This window comes from Stylophora pistillata, chromosome 7, assembly GCF_964205215.1.
Source record: "Stylophora pistillata chromosome 7, jaStyPist1.2, whole genome shotgun sequence".
NCBI classification, from domain to species: Eukaryota; Metazoa; Cnidaria; class Anthozoa; order Scleractinia; family Pocilloporidae; genus Stylophora; species Stylophora pistillata.
The window spans coordinates 11,828,276-11,856,144 of record NC_142525.1 but is presented as its reverse complement, the minus strand read 5'-3'; the positions used below and the strand labels follow the sequence as shown (position 1 = coordinate 11,856,144).

The following is a 27,869-nucleotide window of genomic DNA, read 5'->3' as shown; positions in this document are numbered from 1 at the left end:
TTTCTGTTGTGTATGGTAAGATAGTTTTTTTCAAGGTTTTTTTTTTTTCTCATCGCGTCATTTGTGTTTGAAAAATTGGTTGACTTCGACGAGAAAAGTTTAAATTGCACGGAAAACAAATGGTGGAATGGTCTTAAAGCAGCTGACAGTTATGGAAATTTACTAATTTCCTTCAATCACTGGCGAAAAATTTCCACTTAAAGTGCATTTTCATGTTTTGATCTTAAATAAGAGCTCGCCAGAACTGAAAACTTTCTTGTTCAGTAAAAAAAAAAATAGGTACAAATGTGTGATTTTATTATTGAGAATGATTTATATGATTGATGTTATGAGAACTTTTGGGGAAAATTTTAAATAATGCTTCTTCTATCTTACTAAGTAGGGGAAGATAAAATGGGGCGCTTTTTTTTTCCCGAGTCGTCTTTGTTTGAACAGTAGACTGAAACTGACGAAGTCTGTAAACATTGCTGGCAAAACTAATTATTAAATTATCATATGACGACGGTAACTCAATACCATTTCCCCTTAATCATGCATGGTGTTAAATTTTTTCTAGAAGTACATTTATTTTCCAATTATCAGTAACAACAGTTTGTTAGGATCGATATCGTATTAATCAAAAAAGATTTTAAAGCATACATGATTTTACTATTTTACTATTCACATCGGCATAACTACTGATGCCATCAAAGCTTTTAGTAAAATATTCGCCTAAAAGTGAGACATTCAGGTTCCCAAGTAATATCTCGCAGACTCTGTCCTTTAGGTCGTAAGTTTACCTTTATCTCGTTACAAAATTATTGATATGGAAAGGACAGCTTTCTCAAAAACAAGTGAAGCGACTCGTATGTAAACCTGACCTTTTAAAACCACTGCTTATTTCACTCCTTCAAATTGAGATTGTTGGTTAAGAAGACACCAGAGCCACCATCGAGAACAGAGAAGTTATTTGAAAAGTCTTAAAGTTTGAAATTGTCATGCATATACTCAATGTGTTGTGCGAAACAATGCAGACGCAAACTCCCAAAGACTGAAACTGAGTTTTTCCTAATCCATAAATTTTCGTGCCATTAAGAAACATTGGCTATTTTAATATCATTAAAATACTCCTAGATAAAGACAGTTCGTCCCGTTTCCCACTATGATGAGAAAGTTCCTTTTGTGTATGTAAATATTGTTTTGACGCTGGCTGAAAAAGTTTCTACCAGAATGCAAATGATAAGCGTCTTGCCTAAGAAATCTCATAAAACAGATGCTTCAGTATTTATGCTTGTAATAGCTCACCGAAAAAAAAAATCCTTTTTTTTTCTTTTTTCCAAGGACTTGTGATGTACGTATACATAAGACGAGGAGGAACTGTAACCCAAATCTTCTTATAATCTGTTCATGTTGTCCTTCAGCAGCATGATTAAAAACATAAAATCCTAAATTCTACTCTTTGGACAGCAGTTTAAGGCCTCCTTGAAACAGTTCGCACGTTTCCAAATCTTTTTATTTAACAGAAACTAAAACAGCATCCTGCTGTTTGATTTAGTATAAGAGCTAAATGAAGAAAATTAAAAAATTAGTCCATTTCATATCAAGGTTACAAAACTGTCGACGGACTTTTTAAAAGAACTTGTTCCCCGTTCATAGATGGGAAAAGGAATTATACAACAACACTTTCTTAGCTTCGATGATTTAAGAAAGAAAGCAAAACGAAAAAAAAATGGAAAAATTAACTCCCCCAGTCTAAAGCTGTAATGCATATACCAATTTGTTTCTCAGAGGATTTCAGCGTCGATCTCAACTATGTGAATTACATCATTTTCACATCCCAACTCTGGAACCATATATGAAGAGGGAAATTTACTTCTGTACGCTCAAATTTTCTAATTTATTCCATGTAAAACTGCATCGACCAACGAGATATAATAAATGATTTACATGTCTGAAGTTATCTTTCTACCTGATTCCATCTTGGAGTTGGAAAAATTACTTACCTATATTCTCAGAATTCAAACCAAGGGCATCTCCCATCTTAGATTAGGGAGAAATAACGTTTGTCGTTTTACTTTAAAAAGACATGGCTCACAACTTCTTTCCTCTAGAGTTCTGTTAATCAAATCCGTTGGGTAGTTTTGTCGATAGTTAAGTTGACACATTTTTAACTGTCTGCATTGATCACTTCTTATCTCAAAACAAAACTTGAAAAGACAAATAACACGTCTGAAAATTAAAATTTCTGCTTATTGTGTCACCTGAAGAGTGAACGAATACATAGACTATGTAAAAAATAGTTGTCTTGTTTCCAATAAAGTTTTTTTTTTCTTTGACAGCTTTTCATCCTTCTGAATCTACCTTAATTAAAAAACTGCAAAAAAACTCAAGGTTGTAAAATTCACTAACACCTGAGTCCTTCCGTAGCCTCTCGCCGGTTTTCATTTAATTATATCTGTTTTTTTTTATTATTTTTGTCCTATCACTCATTTTGTTTGCCTCTGCTTCTGTTTTGATAAGTTCCTTTCAGAAAAAAAGATATTTTACACTACTAATCGTTAACAACTTTTAAAAAAAGGCGAATTAGAAATACGATAGTTTTTCTGTTCTCTTTTAATAAATGTTTTGTAGAGATTTACCACGCACCACGAATTAAGTTTCTAAATAGAAAAAAACCTTTAAAAAACTGTGCTCAAGCATGCTTAAAACACGACGCCGCCATTTTTTAACAGTTCCCTTTTCAAAATCACAACGCTAGCTCATAACGAGGAGAAGCTGCATTAGTCATCCTCAAAAACAATTATTACAGTCGAGTTTCAATTTCATAATTAATCAAACAAAACGCTGAGAGATGGGAAAATGTGGAGTGCACGTTAGACAGGCTAGTCTGCTAGGCAAGATCCAAAATGGAGGCATTCATCGTCAAAATTTAACCACATGTGAAGACAGTAATTCAAAGGCCAGGCTACTCTTTGGAATCTTAAACCACTGTCAGTGTACAAATGACAGAAGTGGTTCCCAATTTGTGGAGATAGAAATTAAAAGGTATCTGGAGCTTACATCTACTTTGACTTGAAAGCTACAACTTCATTCCGACTCGCGTGAATGATATCTAACATAATCTCTTGATTTCTAACGATTCCCTTCATAATCTATAGGCTAAAAATTACTGACTCTTGATTAACAGCCATTACAAAAAATTTTGATAATACAAGACAAAAATTACGGAAATGTACTTATTATTACCTACTTGCGTTAGAGAAAGTTTTAATTGCTTAGAGAAAGTTTTAATTGGGTATCAAAGGTAATCTACACTTGGTAATTATCAAAGGTAATTATAACAATAGACTTAATAGGACCTATTTGTATAAAAAGGTGGCGTCAAGAGTTAGTATCCTTGGCAGTGTCAGAAGTTTCGTAACAAAAAAGGCAGCAACACTTGTTCACAACGCTTTAATTCTTCCATTATTCGATCGCTGTGACACTGCCTGGAGTAACCTTCCACAGTGAGATATAGATCGACTACATGGACTACGGACTAGATCTGCATGGATCATCACACGTTGCTCTCGCTCATATGAGGCAATAGAGCAGCTGCACTGGCCGATTCTTTCCAGCAGACGCTCTTACCACAAGGCAAAACTCGTTTTTCTATGTCTGTACTCATTAGTCCCTTGTTATTTTTTATTATATTTTACTAGATGTTCGAACATTCACAACTATTTCACAAGGCAAAGTATGAGGCTATCCTTATCAAACGTTAAACAGAATTTTGGGAAAGGGGCCTTTCTTTTTACTGGCGCAATTTGTTTCTTAACAAACTCCCAGTAAACATTGCGAAGAGTGAAAACATTTAGACGTTCTGCCGCCGAGCAAGACATTTCTGAATTTGATGTTTTACTATATTTTAGGCTTTAAAAGTGATTTTTTTTAATGTATTTTCTAGGCTCGAAATGCACCTCTTTAACTCTATTGTTGTATTTTTATTAGGCTCTTTGCGTGTGATAGTTTATGCCAATTCTTAATGTAAATCAATTCTTTAAGACAGGGCCCGAGCAAAGCATTTCTGAATTTGGTGTTTTACTATATTTTAGGCTTTAAAAGTGATTTTTTATTTTTTATTGTATTTTCTAGGCTCTATGTACATGAAGAACCAAGTCTGTGTTCCCTATTCATGCACTGCAAGCAGCAGTCAAACACTGGTTGTACGAAATATCTCCTCACCGAAGGTCACGTTTCCATCGCGAATCAAGCTTGATTCTTGTCTTTCTCCTTCGAGTGACACCAACCCTCTATTGCTGACGCGTGACCTTGCCCTTAATCGGCTAGTGAGATTGAGAGACTCGGATTCACTTTTTTGATAGGAAAAACTGAATTTTCTCCTGTTTTGCAACAGATTTCGTAGGGCGGACCAGAAGTCGCGTTTGAAAAATGTGTAGAGTAGAGGGTTGGCGAAAGATGTGATGTAGCGAATGACCATGCATGCTTCTAAGAAAAAATCTAAATCTCCTATTCCTATGGCGACTAAAAGCATGGCGGTAAAATAAGGCAACCAACAAGATACAAATATGATGGCCATGGTTGCGAAAACCAAGATGCACCTCCGGTCACTTTGGTTTTTCTTCTGCTTCCGCAGCTTATTGCTCTCTACCGAAGATGGTCGCTGTCTTTTAGTAATCGCTCTGAACATGGCTATGAATGCATAAATCATAAATACGTACGGAAAAAGGAACACTGCAACAAGACAAACCGCAGTGTGAATGATGTGACAACTTGCAGATGTTTCATTACCATGCCAAGCAAGAGGAATGACAGCAATAACCGTAGAAATGATCCACACTCCGAGCACTATTTTTAAAACTAATCTCTTCGTCACCACGTAGTGTTTCAGGGGGCTAACAGTTGCCAAGTACTTGAGCGCAGTAACAACCAGTATGTGATAAGAACCTGAAACCGCCAGTAATGTGTGCGAAACGTATGTCCCATAGTGCAATTCTTTTGGGAGAATCTCAAAGTTATAAGCAATGAAGTATGGAATGGCGAAAGCGCCAGTACTGAAGTCACAAATTGCCAGGCTAAGAAGCACATAGTTTGAGGAAGTGCGGAGACGGGGACATCGGTAAAACAAGACAAACACGAGTCCATTAGCCAGAACTATTGCTATGGCAATTGGAAGAAATTTGCTCAAGGCCTTGACTCCATCGTCGGACTGTTGCTGAGGTAACTTTGAGGTTACATTGCTGTTATTCATTTTACTTCTGTTGAACGACTAATGAAGATTAAATCACTGAAAGACAAAAATAAAACAACGTTAACGAAAGATATGTGATTATGTTCTGTGAGTACAAATAGTAAATTAGTTTTTTTGCAGTAAAAATGAGCGTATTTCATTAATTGACTACAGTAGGTGAGATCAGTGTAATTCGCGATCTAAATCGAAATACTAATATTGATGCAAAAATGAAAAGTCATGCTTTTATAATTTTCAGGTCGTCGTGAAACCTAATGCAATTTGCAATGGTTGGAACCTCCAATGTCAAGTGGAATTCTGTGTTCTTGGGCTTACCAGGTAACCCGGAAATGAACAGAGACGACGGTTTTGGTTTTCGAAACTACTTAGTTAAAGTATGTTTTCATACCAGGGAACGCTTTTGTACCATTACGGTCACTTGGGAATTCCCTAGAGAGGCCGACGAAAGACTTGTTTAGTGCCCCCTGTCCATGAAAGCTGATTAATATTCTCTTGGAACACCTACAAGCCCTAGCTTTCCTCGGTATGTTGCTCATACGTTGGTAACAGATTAAACTCGTATACATTCCATGTTCAATATTCCGAGAATATAGATGGAATTACTAAAGCTGAATAAACCATTTTCTTACTAACTAAAACAGCAGTCATTTAACTCAGAGAATTATTTTAATCTTGTCTTAAATTGTTGATTATGAAAAACAAACGTGCACGTGCATATTCCAGAAGTTAACTTTCTTTTTCTTTTTTTTCTTTTTTTGTACTTGTTATTTTCTGTTGCTTTAGTTGTTTGTTTCGTTTGGTTTGGTTTTATTCCAGCGGTAAAATAAACATTTCGCTGTGCAAATGGCAGAATTTCTTTTACAGCATACCTATAACATCCAATCAGCGCAAACACATCCCTATCACTGTATTTTCTTCAAAGAACAAACTCTGCCAAATAACAACCTGTCATCTGTTTCCTTCGTTACTATCGTTACATCTCGTTCGTGGCGCTGCGTTATTAGTTATCGATTTCTCGTTGTCTTCTTTCAAATTGTACTTTTCATCTTGATCTTATTATTCTTTAAGAACAAAGCATAAAATTAATTGGCATTCAACTATGAATGGCAAACAAAATTTGAATAAAGAAAAATATATTTACAGTCTGTCATGAGCTCAGAACAGGGAAACAATTCTGAGTTCCCACGATAAAGCGAACTTCAGACTGTCGGATTCCGCGTTCCGACCACGATGAGCTTCGAAATACTCTTTGGTACGTGAAATTATTATTTTTTTCATACAGATTGGTGACATGCGTCCCAGCTCATGCTACAAGCATCACTGTCCTTGAAAGCTTCATGTAGTTCCATAGAATAGAAAAAATGGCAAATTTTGAGTTCAGTAGAAAAATACTTCTAAAATATTTTAAATGTGAAGATAAACTTGAAATTTGCGGATTTGTGGTCTTATAATGTACCCTTCGAGCAGGGTATGTCAAGGGACAAGTGCAGTTGAAAATACGTTTCCATATATACAATTAAAAACCAGCAACAATAACGTTTGAATGGAAAGCATCCAGAAACGGAGAATCAATTCTGTATTCGGATACACATGTCAATGCCTTAAAATGATAAACCCAGGATCAAATGAATGTGTAGGTAGTGGGTCGGTTCGCTATAACTGGTGCGTTTTAGGCTCCCTGTCATGTGAGTATTATTCAGTTCATTCATTCGTTCATTCATTCATTCTTTATTCACACTTATTCTACTGAAAATACAACAACGAGAAAGTGAAAAAGTAGAAAAAAAAAAAGAAGAGAGTTCTAATTATACATGAATTTACACAAAGCAGTGGAAAGAGTGTGTAGTAGCCAAAGGAGCCAAGCTGTCGAGTTGGCCACTACCACAGAGCAGTTACAGATGGGTGAAAGTTAAATACACTTAAGGAGATAGCACATATAATAAGTAGTTAAAATAGTAAAATAGAGCTCTATGATAGGTTAAAGTTGTTCAAGATGTCTGCCTGCTAAGTAGGAAGAGTTTATATTCTTTTTTAAAGCTTTTGGCAGGGAGACACTTTATTTTAATAGGTATCGTCTGTACAAGTTTTGATTAGTGGCATACCTAGTAGAGTAATTATGGACAGCTGAAGCTGGTTGGGCTAGATCGTAGAGGACTGGAGGAATATTCTTTTTTTGATATTGAATTTTATGCACAAGGGAGCCAATTTTTAATTTAAAAATATTCTCTAATCTTAAGATTTCTAATAGTGTAAAATATGGTGTAGAACTTTCTCTTTTGCTAGCAAAGAAGATGCTGCGGATACCGTTGTTTTGACCTATTTTAATTTTATTTAACCTGGTTTGGTATGCAGTTTCCCAGCACATCAATCCACATGTTAGATATGGATATATGAGAGTATAGTACAGTTGTTTGAGTGTGCTAACAGGTAAATAGTGTCTAAGCTTAGATAGAATCCCGACGTTTTTTGTTATTTTATTGTTTATGTGCTGGAGCTGAGCATCCCATTTTAAATGTTCATCAATAAAAAGCCCCAAATATTTTATCTGAGTTTTTTTTTTTTTTTCGCAAGCTGTTATTCTGATATTTGTTCTCTTTTTAAGTGAAGTAATAATCATATAATTAGTCTTCTTGAAATTGATTGACAGCATATTTGCTGCACAGTATTTTAAGACTTTTCTAAGCTCTTCATCAATAACTGATTGGAGCTGCTAAGGGTCTTTTGAAGAATAAAACATATTTGTATCATCTGCAAAAGTCCTAAAAGTTAATTTCTCTGAAGACCTAGGAAAATCATTAATATACAACAGAAACAGCAACGAACTTAGTGTGGAGCCTTGGGGTATACCGCATGTAATAGTTTGCAGGCTAGATTCTGTATTACCAACTTTGACATATTGCTTACGATTAGTTATATAGCTCGAAAACCATGCGTAGGGGACTCCTCGGATCCCATATTTGTATAATTTTTCTGAGAGAATATGATGTTTAATTGTGTCAAAGGCCTTAGAAAAGTCTCAGAATATACCACATGTAATTTGTTGACTGTCAATTGCTGACTTCGAGTTCTCTACAGTTTCGAGAATTACATCTTCCGTGGAATATCCCTTTCGAAAGCCAAATTGATAGTTAAAAAGTAGACATTCTTTTACTAAATAGGACACAAGCTGGTCATATACTAGTCTTTCCAGTACTTTACTGAAGGGAGAAATAACTGCTATTGGTCTATAATTACCTAACTCAGATACACTACCGCTTTTTTCAGAAGGCTGAAACCGTCAAGAACCACAAGCTGTGCCTCTTGATTCTGTGTATTCTTGCCTTGGGAATTTCAATTTCACTTTCATTGTCAATATAATTCGAATAAAATGTTAAATGACTGACTCATATATCTCTCAGTGTAGTTATTTGGTAAAAAAGCTTTTCGTACAAAATCTACCCATTTTTTAGGTATTTCGTGCCTCTGCATATTCGTCCTGATTATTGCTGCATTTTTTAATTAAAGCGAGCTATATATTTTGTAAGAAGGGCTGAACCTTGATAGCCTCGAAAACGAGGCACGTTTGCTATGTCCAAATGGAGGTGAGATACGGTGAGGTAACGAAAACTAAGTTAAAGAGAGTAAAAACCTGCAATTAGAACAGTAACTGAGTGCCATGAAACGAAAGAAAACAAAGTAAGAGGAAAATAAGATAACTTGAACGAGCGATGAAACTTAACATATACATGTGAGTCCTTGCTGAATTTGGCGGTTTCAAGCATATCAGCCCCTCTAATTAACATTTGCGGAAATGGCAGTCAGAAAAGATTCAGACTTTGATGACTCAGTTTGAAACTACCCGCATACTTCTAATTCCTATGGTTAGTATGTCATACACCGATTACAATATTGTCATATGCATGATGTTAAAAGCGATCTTCTTTGGAATTACAGGAGATCTAAAAACCAAAATCGCACGCGGAGATGAAGTATCGATTGGAAGCGTGGTCATTTCAATGCCTTTTCCGGTATTTTCATGTTAGTTTCAGTTTGAGGTTGAAACTGTCCTCGCGGGGCGTCGTCCATATGCGGGCCTTGTTTATCAGCTCGGATCCATAACCTCAATTAGTTAACTCAAGGCTTGTACAGTTATTGTGTTGTTGGCTTGTTGAGTCTCCCAGCGAATTTATCAAATCAATCTAAGAATGTTCTAGAATCGAATAAATTAAATTGTCTTTGGATGTCGCTTGTGGGATGCATGGTCAGTCTATGCTGTTTAAAATGAAATGTTTCACAAATTGCCGACTGCGCCAAATAATATCAAAAATAAAAGTTGTCTAAAATATACTTAACAATCCTACCTGCCTATATTGGAGGTTTTTCAATAATGAAGACAAACACAGTTTTCCCCTTGCAAGCAAACTACATTAGCGCATGAACAAAGGGGGAAAATCTTTTATTTCGACTCTCGGAGTCTTTCACGCGATCATTCGACTGATATAGAAAGTATTGATGAAACTTGAAAACCTTTTCTTCACATTGAATACATGTGTAGTTACCTGAGATAATAATAAATATTCAAATCAGCGTTTCAATTGATCACTATAAATAAAAACAAATATTTTAAAAGGGGTTTTTGATGAAAGCGGCTCAGTGTAATAACACTAGGTTTTTGTCCGCTTTTGTTTTGTTATCGACTTGTACGCTCTTTTCTTGATTTGTTTTTTTTTTTTTTTTTCTTTTTTTTTGCTAATTTTTGTTTCTGTTCCGAGCGGTGAAATTGATATCCCCATAGCAAAATGAAGTTCTTTGTAATTATAGATCACCTTTAAAACGATTCATTAAATGTCATTCAAAGGCGTAAAACCTGTCGGCTACTAAAAATTAAGAACATTCGCTAATTTTGTCTAAAAAAAACCTTGTCACTCTATTTATTTCTGAGTGCTTATTAAAGCGAACAATAAATTATCAGCTGTTTCCCATATCTACTATCTCTTCATCTTCATGAAACCGCAAAAAATTTTAAGGCACTGAGCTGTCAGTTTCCTATTTCAATTCAGAAAGTTCACATAGAGTTTCTTTCTAAACGAAGCCAGTTCTGATTTCTTAGATGTCAGTATAAACAATTATTATTATTATCATTATTATTATTATTATTATTATTATTATTATTATTATTATCATTATTATTATTATTCATTTCAAATTTGAACTCATCTCCTTACCTTTTCGATGGCAATGTGTTGTTATGTAAGTACGTATTAAGCTACTTCTCTGTTAAGGGACAAGTCTAATCGAAAGTAGGTATATACCTCTAAAGACCAGAAACGACAAAGATCATCTATGCGAAGGACAGAGGAAGAAATACAAAGCCGACATATTCTACATTCGGAGGAAGATATAAACAGTCATATAAAATGACATGCAGCTGGTTCGTTTACTGTCATTGGTGTGACTTACACGACTTACGTCAGGGGACGAGTGTAGTTCAAAGCACGAACGAGCAAATGTATTCATATATCAGAAACAATAAAGTTTTCTACAAAGGAAAATTTCAAATAAATAACAACACGAATATCGAATGTAGCAGGTGGTTCGCTGTTATTGGTGTGGTTTAGCTCTCACCTTCGTACTTACTTTCAGAGTTTACACACGCGCCGGTGTACTTTGCCCTTGGCTCTAACACCAGAAGCCGTGATTTGCTACGATCTCCCTTAGCAAAAATTGCGAAGTATCGAGGGGGCTTCAGAATAAACGGTGCTCGTACCTATAACACCCCTCCGAGAAACATTAGAAAAGTAGAGACACCCAGCGAATTTAAAGGTAGATTAAAGCGCCGTCTTAAACAATAAACGGTTTTAATGCTTTAATGTCTTTATTTGTAGCCCTATGAAATTGGATGCCTCTGCTTAAATATAAGTATGAATAAAAGATAAAACTGATCTGGACTCAAAAATTTATTCAAAAGCACTGAAAAAGTTGCTAAAGCTTTGACATTTATCGTCAAGTAAAGATAGAAGGACAAAAGAGAGATCTGGGTATCCCACAAGGAATCAATCAAGCGCTCTGCGTGGATCAAGGATCAGCAAAATGAAGTGAACTACTTTTTCTCGTGCTTCCTACTTTCGATATGCTGAATTTGATCCAAAAATAGACTTTTTTCTTGGACAATAGGACGATTAAAGAACGATTGGACAGAGCACCCCAGGAGAGGGGGGAGGGGGTAGTCTCCGCGCCCACGCTGAAGGTTAAAGCTACCTTAGGCATACAAGATTAACTAAAATTGGCATTGATTCTGCTATGATGTTACAAAATGTCTTGAATCAAATGCTCAAAAACTGCTTTAAAGGTTTTCTACATTGCCAGAAATTTGGGACAATATGGCAAAGGTGGTTCTTGTGTTACAAACAAAATGGCGCCGAAACAGTATAAGAAAATGTATGGGAAAAGATTGTTTTTTCAAAATAGCTGTCTAAGAATAAGATATTCCTTCGCTGCGTACTTGGAAATGCAGCCTGCATCGGTTAAAGCGTCCATCACTACGTTAGAGCGTCCATCAAATACTCAACTTCAAGCCTGCCTACTCTCAAAGTATACGAGTAAACTCATAATTCTGACTCCATTTCCCCATACAAACTCTTAAAATCTGCTTCGACTAGGTGTTACAATTTTTTTTTTTCTTCGTGGGAACAACCTTGTTAAGATTCGCATTCTGCAGAAGTTTGCTTAACTAAATCGCTCGTAAACGGTCCAATATGTTGGCCCACAAATTTTCCTCGAGCCAGGAAACTCTTCGTATTTTCACAGAGCTCAAAAGCCAAATACGCCATTTTTAAATACCCCAGTTTTAGGAAGGAAGAACACGAAAGATACAAGTCCCAGTAACTGCACAATTGGGCCGCCATTTTCCTTGTTTTCACGTCTCCTTTGGCGTTCTGGGACAGAAAGGTACCAGGCCTTTCTCTCGTAGGGTTTTAAGAAAATAGAAAGTTACGTGTCCACTACACTTCCCCCGCCGCCATGTTGAATTGTCTGTAAAACGATATACCGCTGACATTTTGTAACGGGCTCGTAATGTCCCCGATTTCTGGTGATGAAATCAGATACTGCTCTACATTGGGAAAAAAACTGCATTAATGCAGGCATAGTCTACATAATTGGGCTATAATCACCCATATCTTCAAAGAGAATAACTTGTAGGCTTTTAAATTTTTAATTTATTTTAGGAAGTAATCCAGAATTTTAAGATGAGAAACGCATGTACAGACTTATTATTATGACCCACCCATAAAGGTCCTTGGTCAGGCTATGCCAACGTGCAACTTAAAGGGAAATGCCTTACGCCTTGATTTCTCCGTTGGTGGTTTGCAGAGGTTTCCTGTGATACTGCTTGCTCTCGCCAGGTTTTGTGCATCGTTTAAAACAATCTCAAGGGATTTGATCTTTTTGCGCGGGTTTTGTCACCAGGAGATGCAAGAATAGCTTAACCGAAATATTTCATTATTCTAAAAAAGTTTTCGTAAAACGTTTGACGATATAAAAAACAGTAATTAAAAACCTTTGCACGAATTGAGTCCAATTGAATCAATGAGTAGAAAGGCTTTTAATTAGCTTTGGTATGTCTCTTTGTATGTTATTACTGTCTTACACCTGCAGAAATTTTAATTCTTCCTACTCGCATATATATATATATATATAGTTAATATAATGTCAGAGCTAAACAAAGAGTTTCCCGCAATTTGATTGGTCGACCGGTTGCTTATATGACGCTATATAAGCCGCTCCAGGCGGTTTATATAAAGCAAAAACAAAATGGCTTCCAACAGACGGTTTGCAAATGTTTCAAATGAGGAAATTACGGAACTTGACATTGGTGCAGTTCCTAAGTCAACGCAGTATGCAACAAAGTATTGTGTTAAAATTTTTAAAGGTAAGTCAGCCTCTTTGAACTTATTAGTTTTTTGAAACGGTACAAAAAGCAAAAGTATCGACAGCTGGAGCTAAAATAGTCAACAGGTACATCACAATCGCAAACTTTTAATTTGCCTTTCACAGAATGGTTTGCGCAACAAACCAAGTTCAAAACAGAACTTGAGTGCATGGATATCCACGGAATGAACAAATGTCTTTCGAAGTTTTATTTGTCGGCAAGAAAACGAGACGGAGGCCATTACAAGCAAACAAGTTTGTTGTCAATCAGGGCGGCCTTAGATCGTTATCTACGCTCATCTCCACTCAGCAAGACATTCTCAATTTGCGACGGAATTCAGTTTAACGAAGTAAATAAAGCTTTGAATTCTTACCTTAAGCACCTTGCCAGCACCGGTAAAATTGCCGGAACAATCCACAAGAATCCTTTGACGGCTCAAATTGTCCAAAAGTTGTTTGAGAGCGAAGAATTGGCGAGTGCAGATACGAAAATACCTCGCGCTTTGCTGCAGACATGGCTTTATGTTTCGCTATATTTCGGTAAAAGAGGTAGCGCAAATCAAAGTCTTATGAAGAAATCCATGCTTCGCTTGGCAGTTACAGCCGCAGGTGAAGAGTACTTTGAGCTCAATAAAGAAGAACCAGGCGCAGTACTTTCCACCAAAAATCACACGGGCGGCGTTGAGGGCACTGAAGATCACGCAGATGGAAAAATATCTTCAAGCCACAGTTCCAAGAGATGCCCAGTTCAGACCATCAAGTCGTATCTTTCGCATCTCATTCCGGAAGTAGAGTTTTTATTCCAACGGCCCAAGGCAGAATCTACAAGGTTTAATCCAGAGAAAGTGTCTGGTTCGAGAGGAAGGTGTTAGGCCATAACACGCTTGAAAACATGCTTAAAACCATGTCGCAAAGAGCAGGGATCCAGCCGTATTTCACCAACCCTCCCTTAGGGCGACCACGGTCACCATTTTGTTCTCGGAGAACGTGGAAACTCGACAAATAAAAGCAGTCACAGGCCACAAAAGTGAAGCAAGCAACCAAAGCTACTGCGAAAGGCCCACCTTGCAACAATTCCAGCACATGTCGTCCGCGCTAACCTCTTTCATCAACAGGAAAGTAAATACACCACCAAGAGCCGCGTCCAGCTCCTCAGCTTCGAAATCAAAGAGAGATGTGATGGCCCGAAGCAGTCCGGTTCCACCAGGAGAAACCAGTGTCTCCACCATTCAAAGCGACGAAAGCGTCCTAATTTCCAACGGAATTAATCCGAGTTCGATTCTGCCATCGGGGAACTTCCACGAATGTTCATTCAACATTACCTTCAACATCAACAAGTAATGCGATGAAATTTCTTTCATCCTACAAACTTTAACCTGCTTTCTTTTCAATTACGTCTTCCAAAGTAATGCTTCGCCGCAAATTTGAGTGCAGCTATTGCTTAGAGACGTGCTTTAAGTTTGAATAGAAGCTGAAAATTTAACGCAATGCAAAGTTTGTTTGAAGTTTGAGTCATGTGATTCATCATTCGCACGCGGGGTCCCCGCTGGTGCATGTGACCTTTACACCGGAAATAAAATGTTATGATTTCCGAATTTCTCTGTTGTTCAGCTCTGACATTATACTAAAACAATTATTCGCCTCAGGCTCGGTGAATATTGTCGAATAACTGTTCAATATATATATATATAATTCATGGTAATTAGAAGTTTCACTGAAAGCGAACACTGAAAGCGAAGGGGTTGCCGAGGTCAAGGGATGTTTTAAATGTACTAGAACAAGATGCGATCTTTCTCGCAACTTCTTGGTTGAATCTAATTCCTTTCTAAGTTTTCAAACAGGCAAAAGTTAGAAGATACGATCGAAACTTTCCTGTGATTCTAAGAACATAATTTATTTGGTTTCGTGCAAGAAATGTCGCCTAGAATACATTGGTTCCACAACAAATGACTTTAGGGTTAGATTTCGCAACCACAAGTCTGCTATGGTCACTAAGAAAAAGACCTATGAAGTAGCGGTACATTTTAACAAAACACCATATGATTTAAGCGATTTCTCATTCCAATGCATTGATCAAGTGCAGGCAACAGTAAACAATTCAGGTAACATCGAGAAACTTCTAATTACCAAACAAGGATATTGGAGCGCACAGCTGTTCTCTCTGGCACCCTTCGGCTTGAATAAGCGCCAGGAATTTTACCCCAAAAAAGAATAAACTTTAATTAATGCGGAGAATTTTTTCAAATTGGGCGGGCATCAAAGGTTCCAGTCTTAGCGTTAATTGGGAATTTTAGTACAATTCTCGCCTTTCAAGTCAACGCTGGTTCCTTTACATTTTCAGTGGATTCGACTATTTTTCCATTTCTTTTTATTGTGATAATTTTTCGCGTAGTAATTACTGTGTTTGTTTATATGTGTCAGCACGCCCTATATAAATCTATTTAAGGAATTTTTAAGTCATTGTATTACAACTGATGAAGGTCTCGGACCGACACGTTTTTTATTAAAGGTTTTAGACTTTTTATTGAGTATATGTCTTCCTTCGCTCGAAGTTGTCCGTCCTCGTGTGCCACACTACTTCTCTTATATATATATATATATATATATATATATATATCGATATATATATTGAGTTCGAAAATACAACGACTACGCTTTCATCCTACAAGCCTGTTTTCTGATTGCTCACTCATCAGGGGATTTTTTTTCCCTACTTTTATGTATCGAGCACTGAAATACGGAGAAATTGAAACACAGACTTCCTATATACTAGATATATAAATTCATTGTGACATTCTTACCATTCACTTGAAACTGACCGAGGTTGATGAAAACATAGTATTTTGCTATTGATTTTTATTGTAAAAAGACGGTAAAAGGGCTTCCATTTGAGTAGGAGAAGGTAAGCTTTCACTTTGAAAAGAATTTCATGCTCTTAATTGCTGCTATATGAAAACGTTGTAGAAACACCTTCGGTACTGAATTGCGTATGGAAAATGAAACATTCGAGGAAGATGTTTTTAGAACAGGTCGTACAAGCCCTTGCGTGATCTCGTATTCAGCTATCTTTATTATTATTAAAACAATACATCCATCTATGGCGCCACAATATATTTGCGCTCAGTTTGCATTATCTCGGCCTTTGTCCTGCCTCTTCGCGATATGAGTATTTTCAGTGCGTAATCATCAGAAACTTGACAACCTCATTTTCACATTTTGATCAATATAAGAGTTATCTGGGAAACTTAGCGGGAAAAGATACGGCTGAACGTATTTCATAAAAGCGTATATTTACTGAAATTTGCCATTTTTCTTCAATTTACTACACAAAAATGCCAGCTGCTTTCAAAGGCAGGTATCACATTCGTCCCAATTATTCACCACTTTTGATTAATGAGAGTATTTCTCAAGATCTTAAGGATAAAAAAATTGTTTTGTTATCTTAGACATTAATTGTAACAGGAACTAGGATGAAGACGCCAACTCCTTTCAAATGCAGATATCACATTCATCCCAATAAGTCACCACTTTTGATAAAGGAAAGTACGTCTTATGATGCTACAGATAAAAAAAAATTAAATTTTGTTTTGTCTAACTTAAAAATTGTAACAGTAATTAGGCTAAGGAGTAAGGTCGAATGATAAATGGTTAAGGCTTTTCTGTACACATTGATGAAAGACCAGAACTTTGCCTGTTTCGAAAACATTCCATCTTTTTCTAACACAATAAAAGATCCACAAGTTTTCTGTACGTTTGAACTCAATTTCCTCATATAGGGAAAGAGAGGAAAACATTTTTTGCCGGGGGAGAGCTTGCTTAATTTTTATTTGGGACGTTAAAGTGGCTTTTCTGTCAGCTCAGTTTGAAACATGCAGGTGATCTCTAACTTCGATGGTCCTTAAATGGGTTGAAAACTGCTTTAAGTTGAAACATACATGCATGCATGAACCAGAATATTTAAAATTCACTTCTGGATTCAACTCTATTCTATCGCCGGTAGTATAATAAAAGCTGTCTAAAATATGCTCAATAATCCTACCTGCTTATGTTAGAGGTTTTTCAACAATGAAGACGAACACAGTTTTTCCCCTTGCAGACAAACTACATCAGCGCAAGAAAAAAGGGGAAAAAATCACTTGTTTCGGCCCTCGGAGTCTTTGACACGATCATTTGACTGATATAGATAGTATTGCTGAGACTTGAAAACCTTTTCTTCAAACTTAATACATGCGTGGTTAGCTGAGATAATAATAATAATTATTTAAATCAATTTATCAATTGATCACTATAAAAAAACCAAATATTTTAAAATGGTGTTTTTGATGAAAGTGCCTGAGCGTATTAAGGCTAGGTTTTTTTCCGCTTTTGTTTTGTTATCGACTTGCACGCCTGTTTCTTGATTATTTTTGGTTTGCTATTTTTTTTTTCTGCTCCGAGCGCTAAAATAAATATCCTCAGAGCAAAATAAAGTTGTTTGTAACATTGACAGGTCACCTTTAAAAAAACTCATTAAATGTCATTCAAAGATGTAGAAAATGAAAAACATTCGCTAATTTTGTCGAAAAAAAACCTTGTCACTCTATTTATTTCAGAGTGCGTATTAAAGCGAGCAATAAATTATCAGCTGTCTCCCATATCTACTATCTCTTCATCTTCTTGACGATACCGCAAAAGAAAATTAACGTAAGCAGCTGTCTGTCCTACTTCCTGTCATACAATTTACCTTGAGTTTCTTTCTAAACAAAGCCAGTTCTGACTTTTTTTTAAAAATTGGAATGCAAACAATAATTATTCATTTCAAATTTGAACTTATTCCCTTACTTTTCGATGCCAATGTGTATTTACGTAAGTACGAATTTAGCGACTCGTATGTTTGGGGACAAGTCTAATCGAAAGTAGGTATATACCTCTTAAGATCAGAAACGACAATTACCATCAATGTGAAAGACAGAGGAAGAAATACAGAGCCAATATATTCTAAACTCGGAGGAAGATATTAACAGTCATATCAAATGATATGCAGTTGGTTCGTTTGCTGTCATTGGTGAGTTTTAAAACGCTGCCTTATCCATTTCAATCATCATAGTTAATCTCCCTCAGATCGGTGCTTTTTTATTTTATGCATACATCCCTCGAGTTGCTGCTTAAAAGAATCAACCACTTTTTCCATTTCACAGGTCAGCAACCCTTCAACCATCGATGAGTACACCCTATCGTTCTATGACTCAAACACTACTCCAAATCGAGACAAAATGGCATTATACAGCTATCATTTACACAATTCTTGGTTTTCACCCGCGTGACCACCGTCTTGACGAAGGTTGCTATCCGCCATGTTGGTGCCCAAACAAACGCGCTCGGTGGAGAGGTCACAGTGCGAAAGTAAGCTTGAAAGTGGTTCTTTGTATTGTTTTTCAATGTGGAAGTAGAAGTGACCGGGATAAAGGGATTAGATTTTATCGAATACCCTCACTGACAACCAACAAAGGAGAATTCGAAGAAGAACTGACTACAGAGCGGAGAGAAAAATGGATAAAAGCGATTAGTCGTGGAGACACGGAATCGAGAGACGTGCTTAACAGCGATAGGGTATGTGGAAAGCATTTTGTTTCTCGAAAGCCAGCTCCTTACTGGCATAAGCACGACGTGGATTGGGTTCCCACATTGCAACTTGGCAAGAAAATGTTCGCCCTAATTTAGACTATGATGCGAATGCAAAGAGAGCTGTTAGGGCAAAGAAGCGAGAGCAACTTTCTGTCGAACGACAAGAACGCGAAGCGGCAGAGAAACGTCCAAAGCTTGTGGAAAGCAGCCTTCCTGTAGCTCAAATCGACTTTAGTCAGCCAAATACTTCGACAGAAGAAGAAGAGGAAAATCGAAACGAGGGGAACGAGGAGGCCTTTTCTTCTCATCTGGCGGCCATAGCAGTTAGCTAAAGGGTAAATCTCAGCTCGACCCAGTGGACGTTGAGCAGAAAAGAGGCATTGCGAATGTTAGAATTCATGTTGAACGTGTTATTTGGACTGCTTAGACGGAAATTTACAATCTTGGAAGGTACCTTGCCAACTGACTTTCTGATATGTAATCATGAAAACTCCATGTGACAAGCGTACTGCATTGGTGGATCATATGATAAGAGTTTGTGCAGCGCTTGTTAATTTCTGTTCTCCAATTGTGCCATTTGATTAGATCAACTTCACATTAGATACCTCAAGTCTTCTATTAAGCCACCTGGGTGTTTTCAAATTTATTTCAGGGGGTGTAATAAAACTCTAGCAAAGTGCAGCTCAAAGAAAACTATCAGGATACAATATGATATGATATTATGACTTAACTTCCTGATATGAGTTAAAGCTGCAAAGTTTTGCTTCCAAATTTGCTTAATCAACAAGCTCCAAGATACCTAAACTACATGAAATTTTCACGACACCTTAATTTTTAAATTTGCAAAATTTAAGTGTTACAAAAAATAATTGTCATCAACATGACATGAAGCGAAAGTAAAGTGACACATGTAAAAATCAAGAAATGATACATGTAAGGTGATTACCACTGAGTGTGAAAACAGTTTGCAAGTGCAAAAGAAAGTAAATATGGAGTTAACTTTGAAGATGTGTATGTTGACCTGGAGCTATATGTAAAATAAGGTCATGGACTCTTGGAAATCTCCTTTCCCCTTTGAGGTGTGTGGGTATAACATTTTCTTTGAATTTTGCTTTTGCAAACAAAAAACCAACAACAAAAACAAAATAAAGGGAAAGTTTTGTTTGAATGTTATTCAGGGGTCAATTCAATAAAATTCTTATAAGTGTAATTTACAGCTGTGCATAGCTATTGTTTTCAACCTCTGAAACAATAGAAACACTTATGAATTACAACTGTGAAGGTTTTTTTTTTTAACTGATGCCAGGTCTTGATTAGTACATTTGGTTGTAATAAGTTATTAAGAGAACATATTAGTTAAGTTGCCATTTGGAAACTAACTACTTTTATTAGCCAATGAGGCACCCAGGGAACAAAAATTAAAAGATATGCACATTTCCATTCATGATAGGTATTCACATATGTCATTGTTCATCCTTAGTGGGGTAGGACTAAATTGCAAAATTTATTCAACTGTGAAGGGTAGTTTACAGAGTCATAGCCAGTGGCATACCTCGAATTTAAAAATTTGGGGCACAGGGTGGTAGTTTAAGATTTGCAGGCCGCCACATTGTAGTAGTTTTTAACAGTTTTATTGTAGCATTATTTTTTTTGTAGACACAAAATTTACTTTAAAGCTTATAGGCTGTTTACACCCCTTAAAGTATTGATTGATACGCTGAGATACTTTCTGCAGGGTGAGGTACTCTGTTACTCACTGTCAAGCATAATAAGTAATAAAAAGCTAGACTGTCAAGTGCCAGAAAAAGTCAGAATATTTCACATACAAGGTAAACAAATAGCATTACCTTATTGAATTAAATAGCATAAATTTAATTACTAATTTTTTCTAATTCTTTAGAAAACTGTGAAAACAAGATTTGCAGAGACTTCGCAGAGATAATGATACCATCCTTTTCTGCAATGATCCGAATGTTCACAAGAGGATCGTTCATTCGCTGTGAATGTCTCACCTTGGCCACAACAATAATCCTGCCCGCGATTTCCTTCCCTTGAACGGACACAACGAAACCAGAAACCACCTGGTTGTACGCTTCCAAACTTTTGAAGGCCTTAAACTGCTTGTTTGTGTAGTAGCTTGTCTCTAAAACTAGATAGGAAGGCAAGTCCAAGACTTCTATGGGAGGCAAACATTCCGAGCTGAACTGCTCGCTCGGTATGGTCGCTGGATCTACGCCAACCACAGAAATTTTCTTCAAATGGCGCTCTCGGACGTGACTTTCGAGGTTATCTACGTAGGATGAAAGTACTGGTACCTCATCGTGTGATTTTGGGTCGCTTTCTTCGGAAATATCTATTTGTAAGATGAATTATTTGAAGACTTTGAACGCGAGCGCTTAGAAATGGCATAGATTTCCCTACAATTTCACACCACGCATGGGCACCAACATGGCGGAAATCTAATTTCCATAAGCAAATGACGTTAGCTGAAAACCAAGAATTGGCTCGGATCCCTACTCCAAAGATAATAACTTTTGTTTAGAAAATCACTCCAACAAAACTTCTCGAATTTAGTATCCAACAATTTTTATAGTGGAAAGAACATGTAAATCATGGTTTCTGGTACAATGAAATATATGAAGTTCATATATTTTGAACTGCGGTATTAGATACATATGATACACGATCCTCGCAGTAGATAGCGCTATTTGAGCAATAGCGAAAATCAGACCTGAAAAAAATCAGGCCTGTACGGGATTCGAACCACTGGCCTCTGCAATACTAGTACAGCGCTCTACCAATTGAGCTAACAAGCCAACTGGGAGCAGGCCGTTTAGTTCATTCGTAATAAGTGGTTCGAATCCCGTACAGGCCTGATTTTTTTCAGGTCTGATTTTCGCTATTGCTTAAATAGCGCTATCTACTGCGAGGATCGTGTATCATATGTATGGTTTCTGGTGTTGTTAATGGGACCCAAGGCGATATGAATACTGCTTAAGGTAATATATTAAACAAAATCATGCTTCCACCGGGAGATATCTGTTTTTTTATACTTCTCCTGTACTGCGGTTGTTAGGTTTCACTCGGCGGACAACTAAAATGGAGTCTTTCCCTTAAAGTAACGAATTGACTCAATTTATGAGCAAAACAAAAAAACAGGGATACTATTTTTGACTATCCTCGAGTTGATCAAATATTTGGAAGATTATATACGATATCAATAAAACTGTATATCTAATATATATTTTCAAACAAACACAAAATTGTTTACCCTAAGTGTCTGTGAGTTGTTTATATAAGCATCTTAATTAATTAATTTCAAAGACAAATATGTACATCAATATTCTATGGCGCGCTTTTTGTGTCAAAATTCAAATCCTCGAGTCAGACTTGCTATTTTTCTATTCGAACTTCTTGTTTGACAATTCAGATACGCTATTTTTTTACTGAAACATCCATTGTTTCAATTCAAAGCAATATCTCTTCGATTCAGTCATACTGTTTTTCTATTCAAACGTGCAATCCTTCGTTTTAAAAATGGTTTTCTACTATCCAAACATTCAGTCGTCTAATTCAAACATGCTACTGTGCATTTCAGATTTTCCATCTCGCAGTTCAAAATAGTCAGTTCCCCAAGTAAAAATGCTATCTTTCTATTCCAATATGCAATTCTTTACCGCAAACCTGCTACTCGTCAATTCAAATACACTATTCGCCAGTTCAAACAGGCTTTTTGTCGACAGAAACACGCAATCCTTCATTTTGAAACAATCGTTCTGCAATTCAAGCACTCTACCCTTCAATTCAAACCGGAAATTCTTCCATTCCAACGCTTAATCTTTTAGGTCAGATTTGCTGTTCGACTATGGAGACATCCAGTTGTTTAATTTGGTAACCCTATTCATCACTTCAAATATTCGAACTCCTTTTCCAAACATTCAATTATTCAATGCGAACATGATACTCGTCATTTCCAATACGCAATCCTTCAATTCAAACATTCAAACCTTCAACGCAAACACGCTGTCCTTCGTCGTCACCTAGAAACTAGCCCTGCCACGCATACGTATTGGGAAGAAAGGCGAGGAAAAAGAATACGACCTATAGCAGGAACTGTGGAAAGGTAGATTGGCGGAAAATGATCCCAACTCTTAAAACATGGAGCGGCGGAAAATGGCCCAAAATCCTAAAACACGGAACGGATGTCAGGGCATGTTGTGCGAATTTTGTACAAAGACACTCAAGCGCTTGGCTCATTCAACCCCACGACGATAACGCGCGTCACCAAAACTAAGTGTTATCAATTTTTTTTTCTTTTGCTGAGTGATATGAATAATAATGAACTATTATACATGAAAGATAGCTGCGTTTTCGCCTTGTAAACCTGTTTAGTTACCTTTTGTTATGCTAAATTTGCCAAGAGTTTTAGTCGCGGCATAAAAAGTCGCACAGCATGTGAAGACTAACTTGACATACCACATTACAATAAATATAACAACGTTCAGCCCCAGCTCCAAACTTTGACGAGCGTGAGAGCAAGCCCTCGTTACGAGCCCTTCAATACGAGCGTTTCTTCACCCACGAATAAGTTTTGGGCCTTGAGTAACACCAGGTGAAGAGAGGTTTGCAGGGAGTCACGCCCGTGGGAATTTCACATGGCGTGAAAAGACAAAAGAAATTTAGCAAAAGAAAGCCGTCATGAAGAATTTGAAGAATTTCTTCGCGACCAGGTGTCCAAAACACCACCACTTCCCCTTCAAGAAAAGATCGCCCTCGAAACGGCGACTTGCACATTTCCATGACCTTGGGATCGTCCACCGCGATATAGAGCCTGCCAGTATGCTGGTCTCCAACCAGCATTGTTGCACTTTAAAAGACAGCAAACTAGACGAATTAGTGAAATAGCCTCTTTTTTGTCCACAAAGTATATTTCTTCCGCTGATATGTAAGCCGTAAATTTAATAGTAGGATGGTGGTGTTTTGGGCTTGCTCTCACGCTAGTCAAAGTTTGGAGCTGGGGCGAATAGTGTATTTGAATTGACGAGTAGCAGGTTTGCGGTAAAGAATTGCATATTGGAATAGAAAGATAGCATTTTTACTTGCGGAACGGACTATTTTGAATTGCGAGATTGAAAATTTGAAATGCACAATAGTATGTTTGAATTAGACGACTGAATGTTTTGGCTGTAGAAAAACAATTTTAAAACGAAGGATTGCACGTTTGAATAGAAAAACAGCATGACTCAGTCGAAGAAATATTGCTTTGAATTGAAACAATGGATGTTTCAGTAAATCTGAATTGTCAAACAAGAAGTTTGACATCGCCAACTATTTCGGTCACGACAATTCAGCGTGCCTTACGTGACTCCCTCTTACCGCTGTTCTTCTTCTTGTATCTTGTATCATATCGCCGCGAAGTGAGGTACAGAATATATTGTTTATATAACCAAGATTTTAACACATACGAAAGCCGCTGAGGAAAATAACTTGCTTTGAAAAACGTAGTCCACAAAATTAGCTTTCAAACGAGACTTTTTTCAAGAAATTTAGAGAAAAGACAGTCAAGATATCGTCTTTCGAAAACAGGGGATTTTGCAGTTTTATCGTGGACTTCGGTTTGTTAATTTTCTACTGTTTTGCGGCCTGAAAAATCGCTCTGAGCTTCAAAATTTAAATTTTGAACCTAGAGAGGGTCTACTACAGAGGTCGAGTCCGGTAAATGGAGCTCCTAGCTCTAGAAATGATTTACGCCCTCTTGATGCTGCGGATTCACGCGTCTTCGCCACCAAAATTATAAGGTTTGTATGGAATATACCTTCGTTTTTGAGAGACAGTAAAAGGAAGGGTTTACCACACTCGTTTTATTGTTGTTTATTTTTTAACAGATTGCTTTTACTTGTAGTATCAATATCCCGGTCCGGCAAATTGAACAAATAATTCATGATTGCGAATATTTACAATTTTTATGTGCCTTCCATACATTTCTCTATAAAATCGGCAGCGATGTTTACAGACATTTTGTTTTGAAACCGCCTGTCTACCGCAGGCTCGTGACCGGAACAGTTCGCGATGAAAGAAAAATAGCAAGCCTGACACGAAGTTTTGAATTTTGACACTAAAAACGCGCCATAATATTCATGCAATGATGCAGATCAATTTCAATCTTTTGTTATTTCCTAATATCCTTGTTCGGTGAAATAAATTTTCACGTAGCAGAAGGCAGAGTTATTCTCAATAATATCATCAACGAAAATTAATTCCAGATTGTGCTGGAAGGGACGAGGTAAACAAACAAGAATGCATTCAAGCTCACATCTAATATAAGAAACCGTTAAAAGTTCGCATTGGAAAACTGTCATTGACATGTAAACATTTCAACGAAATTTTCTCTGAAAACATTTTGTAACTGAAAACCTTGGAGGGAAAAAACTGAGGAGCAATCAAAGTCTGTAAATCTTTAATCACTAAATGGAAAATTCAGTCCGCGTATTCTTTCCAGAAAACCACAACAGAATATAGGAATCTCAACAATTAAATTTTGTCGCAGTTGCATACAGTCGAACCTCGATTATCCGGACGTTTTCTCTGGTCCCAATTTTGTCATGAATATTTATTCACGATCAAGATCCGTAACCATATTCTCTTCAAAACTACAGCGTTGAACAGTTCAGTATAGGCGATGGTCTTCGTTAAGACAAAATGACTTAATTCAACATTTTAGGCCGATATCGATGTAAAAACATTTTTCATTCATTTCAATTGTTAATACACACGTGTAGAGATATTCACAACGAACAGTGAAGATGTGAACCATATGTTTTTCCAAACGATTTGTAAATGTTTTGTTTCGCGACCAAATGTCGCTTTCTTGATCGAATCAGTTTTTGTTCCTCATTAACATTCATATTCTTGATTATACGTCTATTTCTTTGTGGTTCTCATCAATAGATTCACTCACCATGTAACTATTGCTCGGTCAATACGGCTACGCGCCAGTTTGGGATGTTCCTGTAACCACTCACTTTCAGTTATTAAGAAGTTTATTTCCAGCACGTGCTCAAGGAATAGTTTGTTAATGAGCTGTTTCCGATGCTACAACTGCTACACGTCATTCAGGGAGCCGCGTGAGATTTTAGCATATTTTAAAAGTTGTCTGGATCTTATTTCAAAACATGCTCACTACCTTTATTTCATGCTTCTTTGCACACAAGACATGCTATGGCTATTCGATAGTAACTGCAAAATTTTTGAAAGTTTTCTTACCTTCTAGATGCCGAGGTGCTTTCTAACGGCGTGCGACTTAAACAACTTATGTCAAGGGACGAGTATAGTTCAAGGTACGAACGAACAAATGTATTCATATAACAGAAACAATAAAATTTTCTACAAAGGGGAAACTTCAAATAAATAATGACACGAATGTTGAATGTCGCAGGTGGTTCGCTGTTATTGGTATGGTTTAGTTCTCGCTCTCACACTTACTTTCAGAGTTTGGGTAAGCGCACTTTGTCCATGGCTCTAACGCCAGAAGCCGTGATTTGCTACGATCTCCCTTAGAAAAATTGCAAAGTATCGATAACACCCCTCCGAGAAATACCAGACAAGTAGAGACGACCAACGAATTTAAAGGCAGACTAAAGCGCCGTCTTAAACAGTAACACCTGCGGCACATGTTGCCTTGAAACTTAATGGCTCTTATTCCAGATCCCCGTGCGCGGTTTAGTTGGACAGCGGTTTCCTATATTAGCATACGCGAAAGAGAGGCTCTTGGGTCAAGCACCTCTGAAGACTGCTAGGAGAAGTATATAAAAAGCTAAGACGCTGTGAAAATTTGGGTAAAACGTCATGATTAGACACTGTGTAGCCTTTGGTTGTGCGAGTTGAAGTTTCCGCTATCAAACACAGATCATTTCCAGAAGTGGCTGGTAAAACTCCCATGAGAGAACATTTTTTTGATCAACCTACTGATAAGGAACCTAAATGTGAAACTCTACTACGCTTAGCCGAACTACTGCTCACGCTCAATTGTTTTTCGTTCGGAAACAACTTCTTCAAACAAACCAGTGGTGTAGCCATGGGCACCAAAATGGGACCTAGCTATGCCAATCTTTTTGTAGATTTTGTCGAACATCAATTTTCAGCCAATACAACGGGTCCAAACCTGAACTCTACGGTTGCTACATCGACGACTGTATCGGTGCTTCCTCCTCTGCCAGAGAGGAGCTGACTCAATTCATAACCGCAGTCAACTCTTTTCACCCGGCTCTGAAATATACCTGGGAAATTTCTGACAATTCTTTATCCTTTTTAGACATCAAAGTTTCAATTGAAGGTAACGGTCTACGCACTAGTGTGTATTACAAACCTACAGACTCGCATAATTACTTGTTATATTCGTCTTCGCATCCATCTCACGTTAAGAATTCCATTCCTTTTTCTCAGTTTCTAAGACTTCGTCGTTTATGCAGTGATTACTCTGATTTCCACCACAAATCAGAGTCAATGTGCCAGTTTTTCGATAGATGTGGTTACCCTGTTTCTGTCGTTCAAGCGGGCTACCACCGCGCACAACTTATTGATCGACATTCAGCACTACAAACGTCGCATAAGGAAGATTCCGACCGCATTCCATTCACTCTCACGTTTCACCCTCACAACCACTCAGTTAAATCCATCATTCTTAAAAACTTTAAATTACTTCAAAACGATCCAGAGACAAGCACTATCTTTTCGCAGCCTCCGCTCCTTTCATTCAAACGCGACAAAAACATAGGCAATTTTTTGGTCAGAAGTTCGTTTCAGACTAATGACCAACCAGGCACTTTTAAATGCGCTCGTGCACGATGCAAGACGTCCCCTTTCATTCACAACACTGATAAAATATCGGGACCTAAACGATCCATTAAGAAAACCGATCACTTCACGTGCACCTCCGCCAATGTAATCTATTGCGTAACTTGCACTTATTGCAAAAAGATATACATCGGCGAAACAGGCAGAGGACTAGGTGACCAATTCCGAGAACACCTTCGAGACGTGGAAAGGAATGACAAGGACACATCGAAACCAGTCGCTAGACATTTTAATTTACCCAATCATTCTAAGCAACATATGGCAATCTGCGGTC

General features: G+C 37.2%; 3 protein-coding genes and 1 pseudogene across 7 annotated transcripts; 2 read left to right on the top strand and 2 right to left on the bottom strand.

Moving 5' to 3' along the window:
- Window positions 1-4,083: 4,083 nt before the first annotated feature.
- On the bottom strand, window positions 4,084-6,776 carry LOC111346294 (RYamide receptor). 3 transcript variants are annotated; one of them, XM_088727864.1, is made up of 3 exons: window positions 6,372-6,776; window positions 6,100-6,291; window positions 4,084-5,266 (listed from the first exon to the last, which is right to left on the bottom strand). In XM_088727864.1, exon 3 carries the CDS (start codon window positions 5,228-5,230, stop codon window positions 4,172-4,174), a length of 1,059 nt encoding a protein of 352 aa, XP_088583990.1. In that variant the 5' UTR covers window positions 5,231-5,266; window positions 6,100-6,291; window positions 6,372-6,776; the 3' UTR covers window positions 4,084-4,171. The 3 variants fall into 3 exon arrangements, with proteins under 3 accessions (XP_088583990.1, XP_088583992.1, XP_088583993.1); XM_088727866.1 differs by having other exon boundaries at window positions 6,100-6,776; XM_088727867.1 differs by lacking the exon at window positions 6,100-6,291.
- Window positions 6,777-13,021: 6,245 nt separating this feature from the next.
- On the top strand, window positions 13,022-14,010 carry LOC148726636 (uncharacterized protein KIAA1958-like). The gene is made up of 2 exons (XM_088726342.1): window positions 13,022-13,139; window positions 13,265-14,010. Exons 1-2 carry the CDS (start codon window positions 13,022-13,024, stop codon window positions 14,008-14,010), a joined length of 864 nt encoding a protein of 287 aa, XP_088582468.1.
- A 2,175-nt stretch (window positions 14,011-16,185) lies between these two features.
- Window positions 16,186-26,734, bottom strand: LOC148726634 (uncharacterized). 3 transcript variants are annotated; one of them, XR_015989626.1, is made up of 3 exons: window positions 26,225-26,734; window positions 17,178-17,239; window positions 16,186-16,696 (listed from the first exon to the last, which is right to left on the bottom strand). XR_015989626.1 is itself a non-coding variant. In XM_088727948.1 (2 exons), exons 1-2 carry the CDS (start codon window positions 26,412-26,414, stop codon window positions 20,614-20,616), a joined length of 672 nt encoding a protein of 223 aa, XP_088584074.1. In that variant the 5' UTR covers window positions 26,415-26,734; the 3' UTR covers window positions 20,568-20,613. The 3 variants fall into 3 exon arrangements, 1 of the variants encoding a protein (XP_088584074.1); XR_015989627.1 differs by lacking the exons at window positions 16,186-16,696; window positions 17,178-17,239; window positions 26,225-26,734 and adding exons at window positions 20,568-21,095; window positions 25,701-25,986; XM_088727948.1 differs by lacking the exons at window positions 16,186-16,696; window positions 17,178-17,239 and adding an exon at window positions 20,568-21,095.
- LOC148726635 (uncharacterized) lies at window positions 18,096-20,186 on the top strand (annotated as a pseudogene).
- Window positions 26,735-27,869: the final 1,135 nt, after the last annotated feature.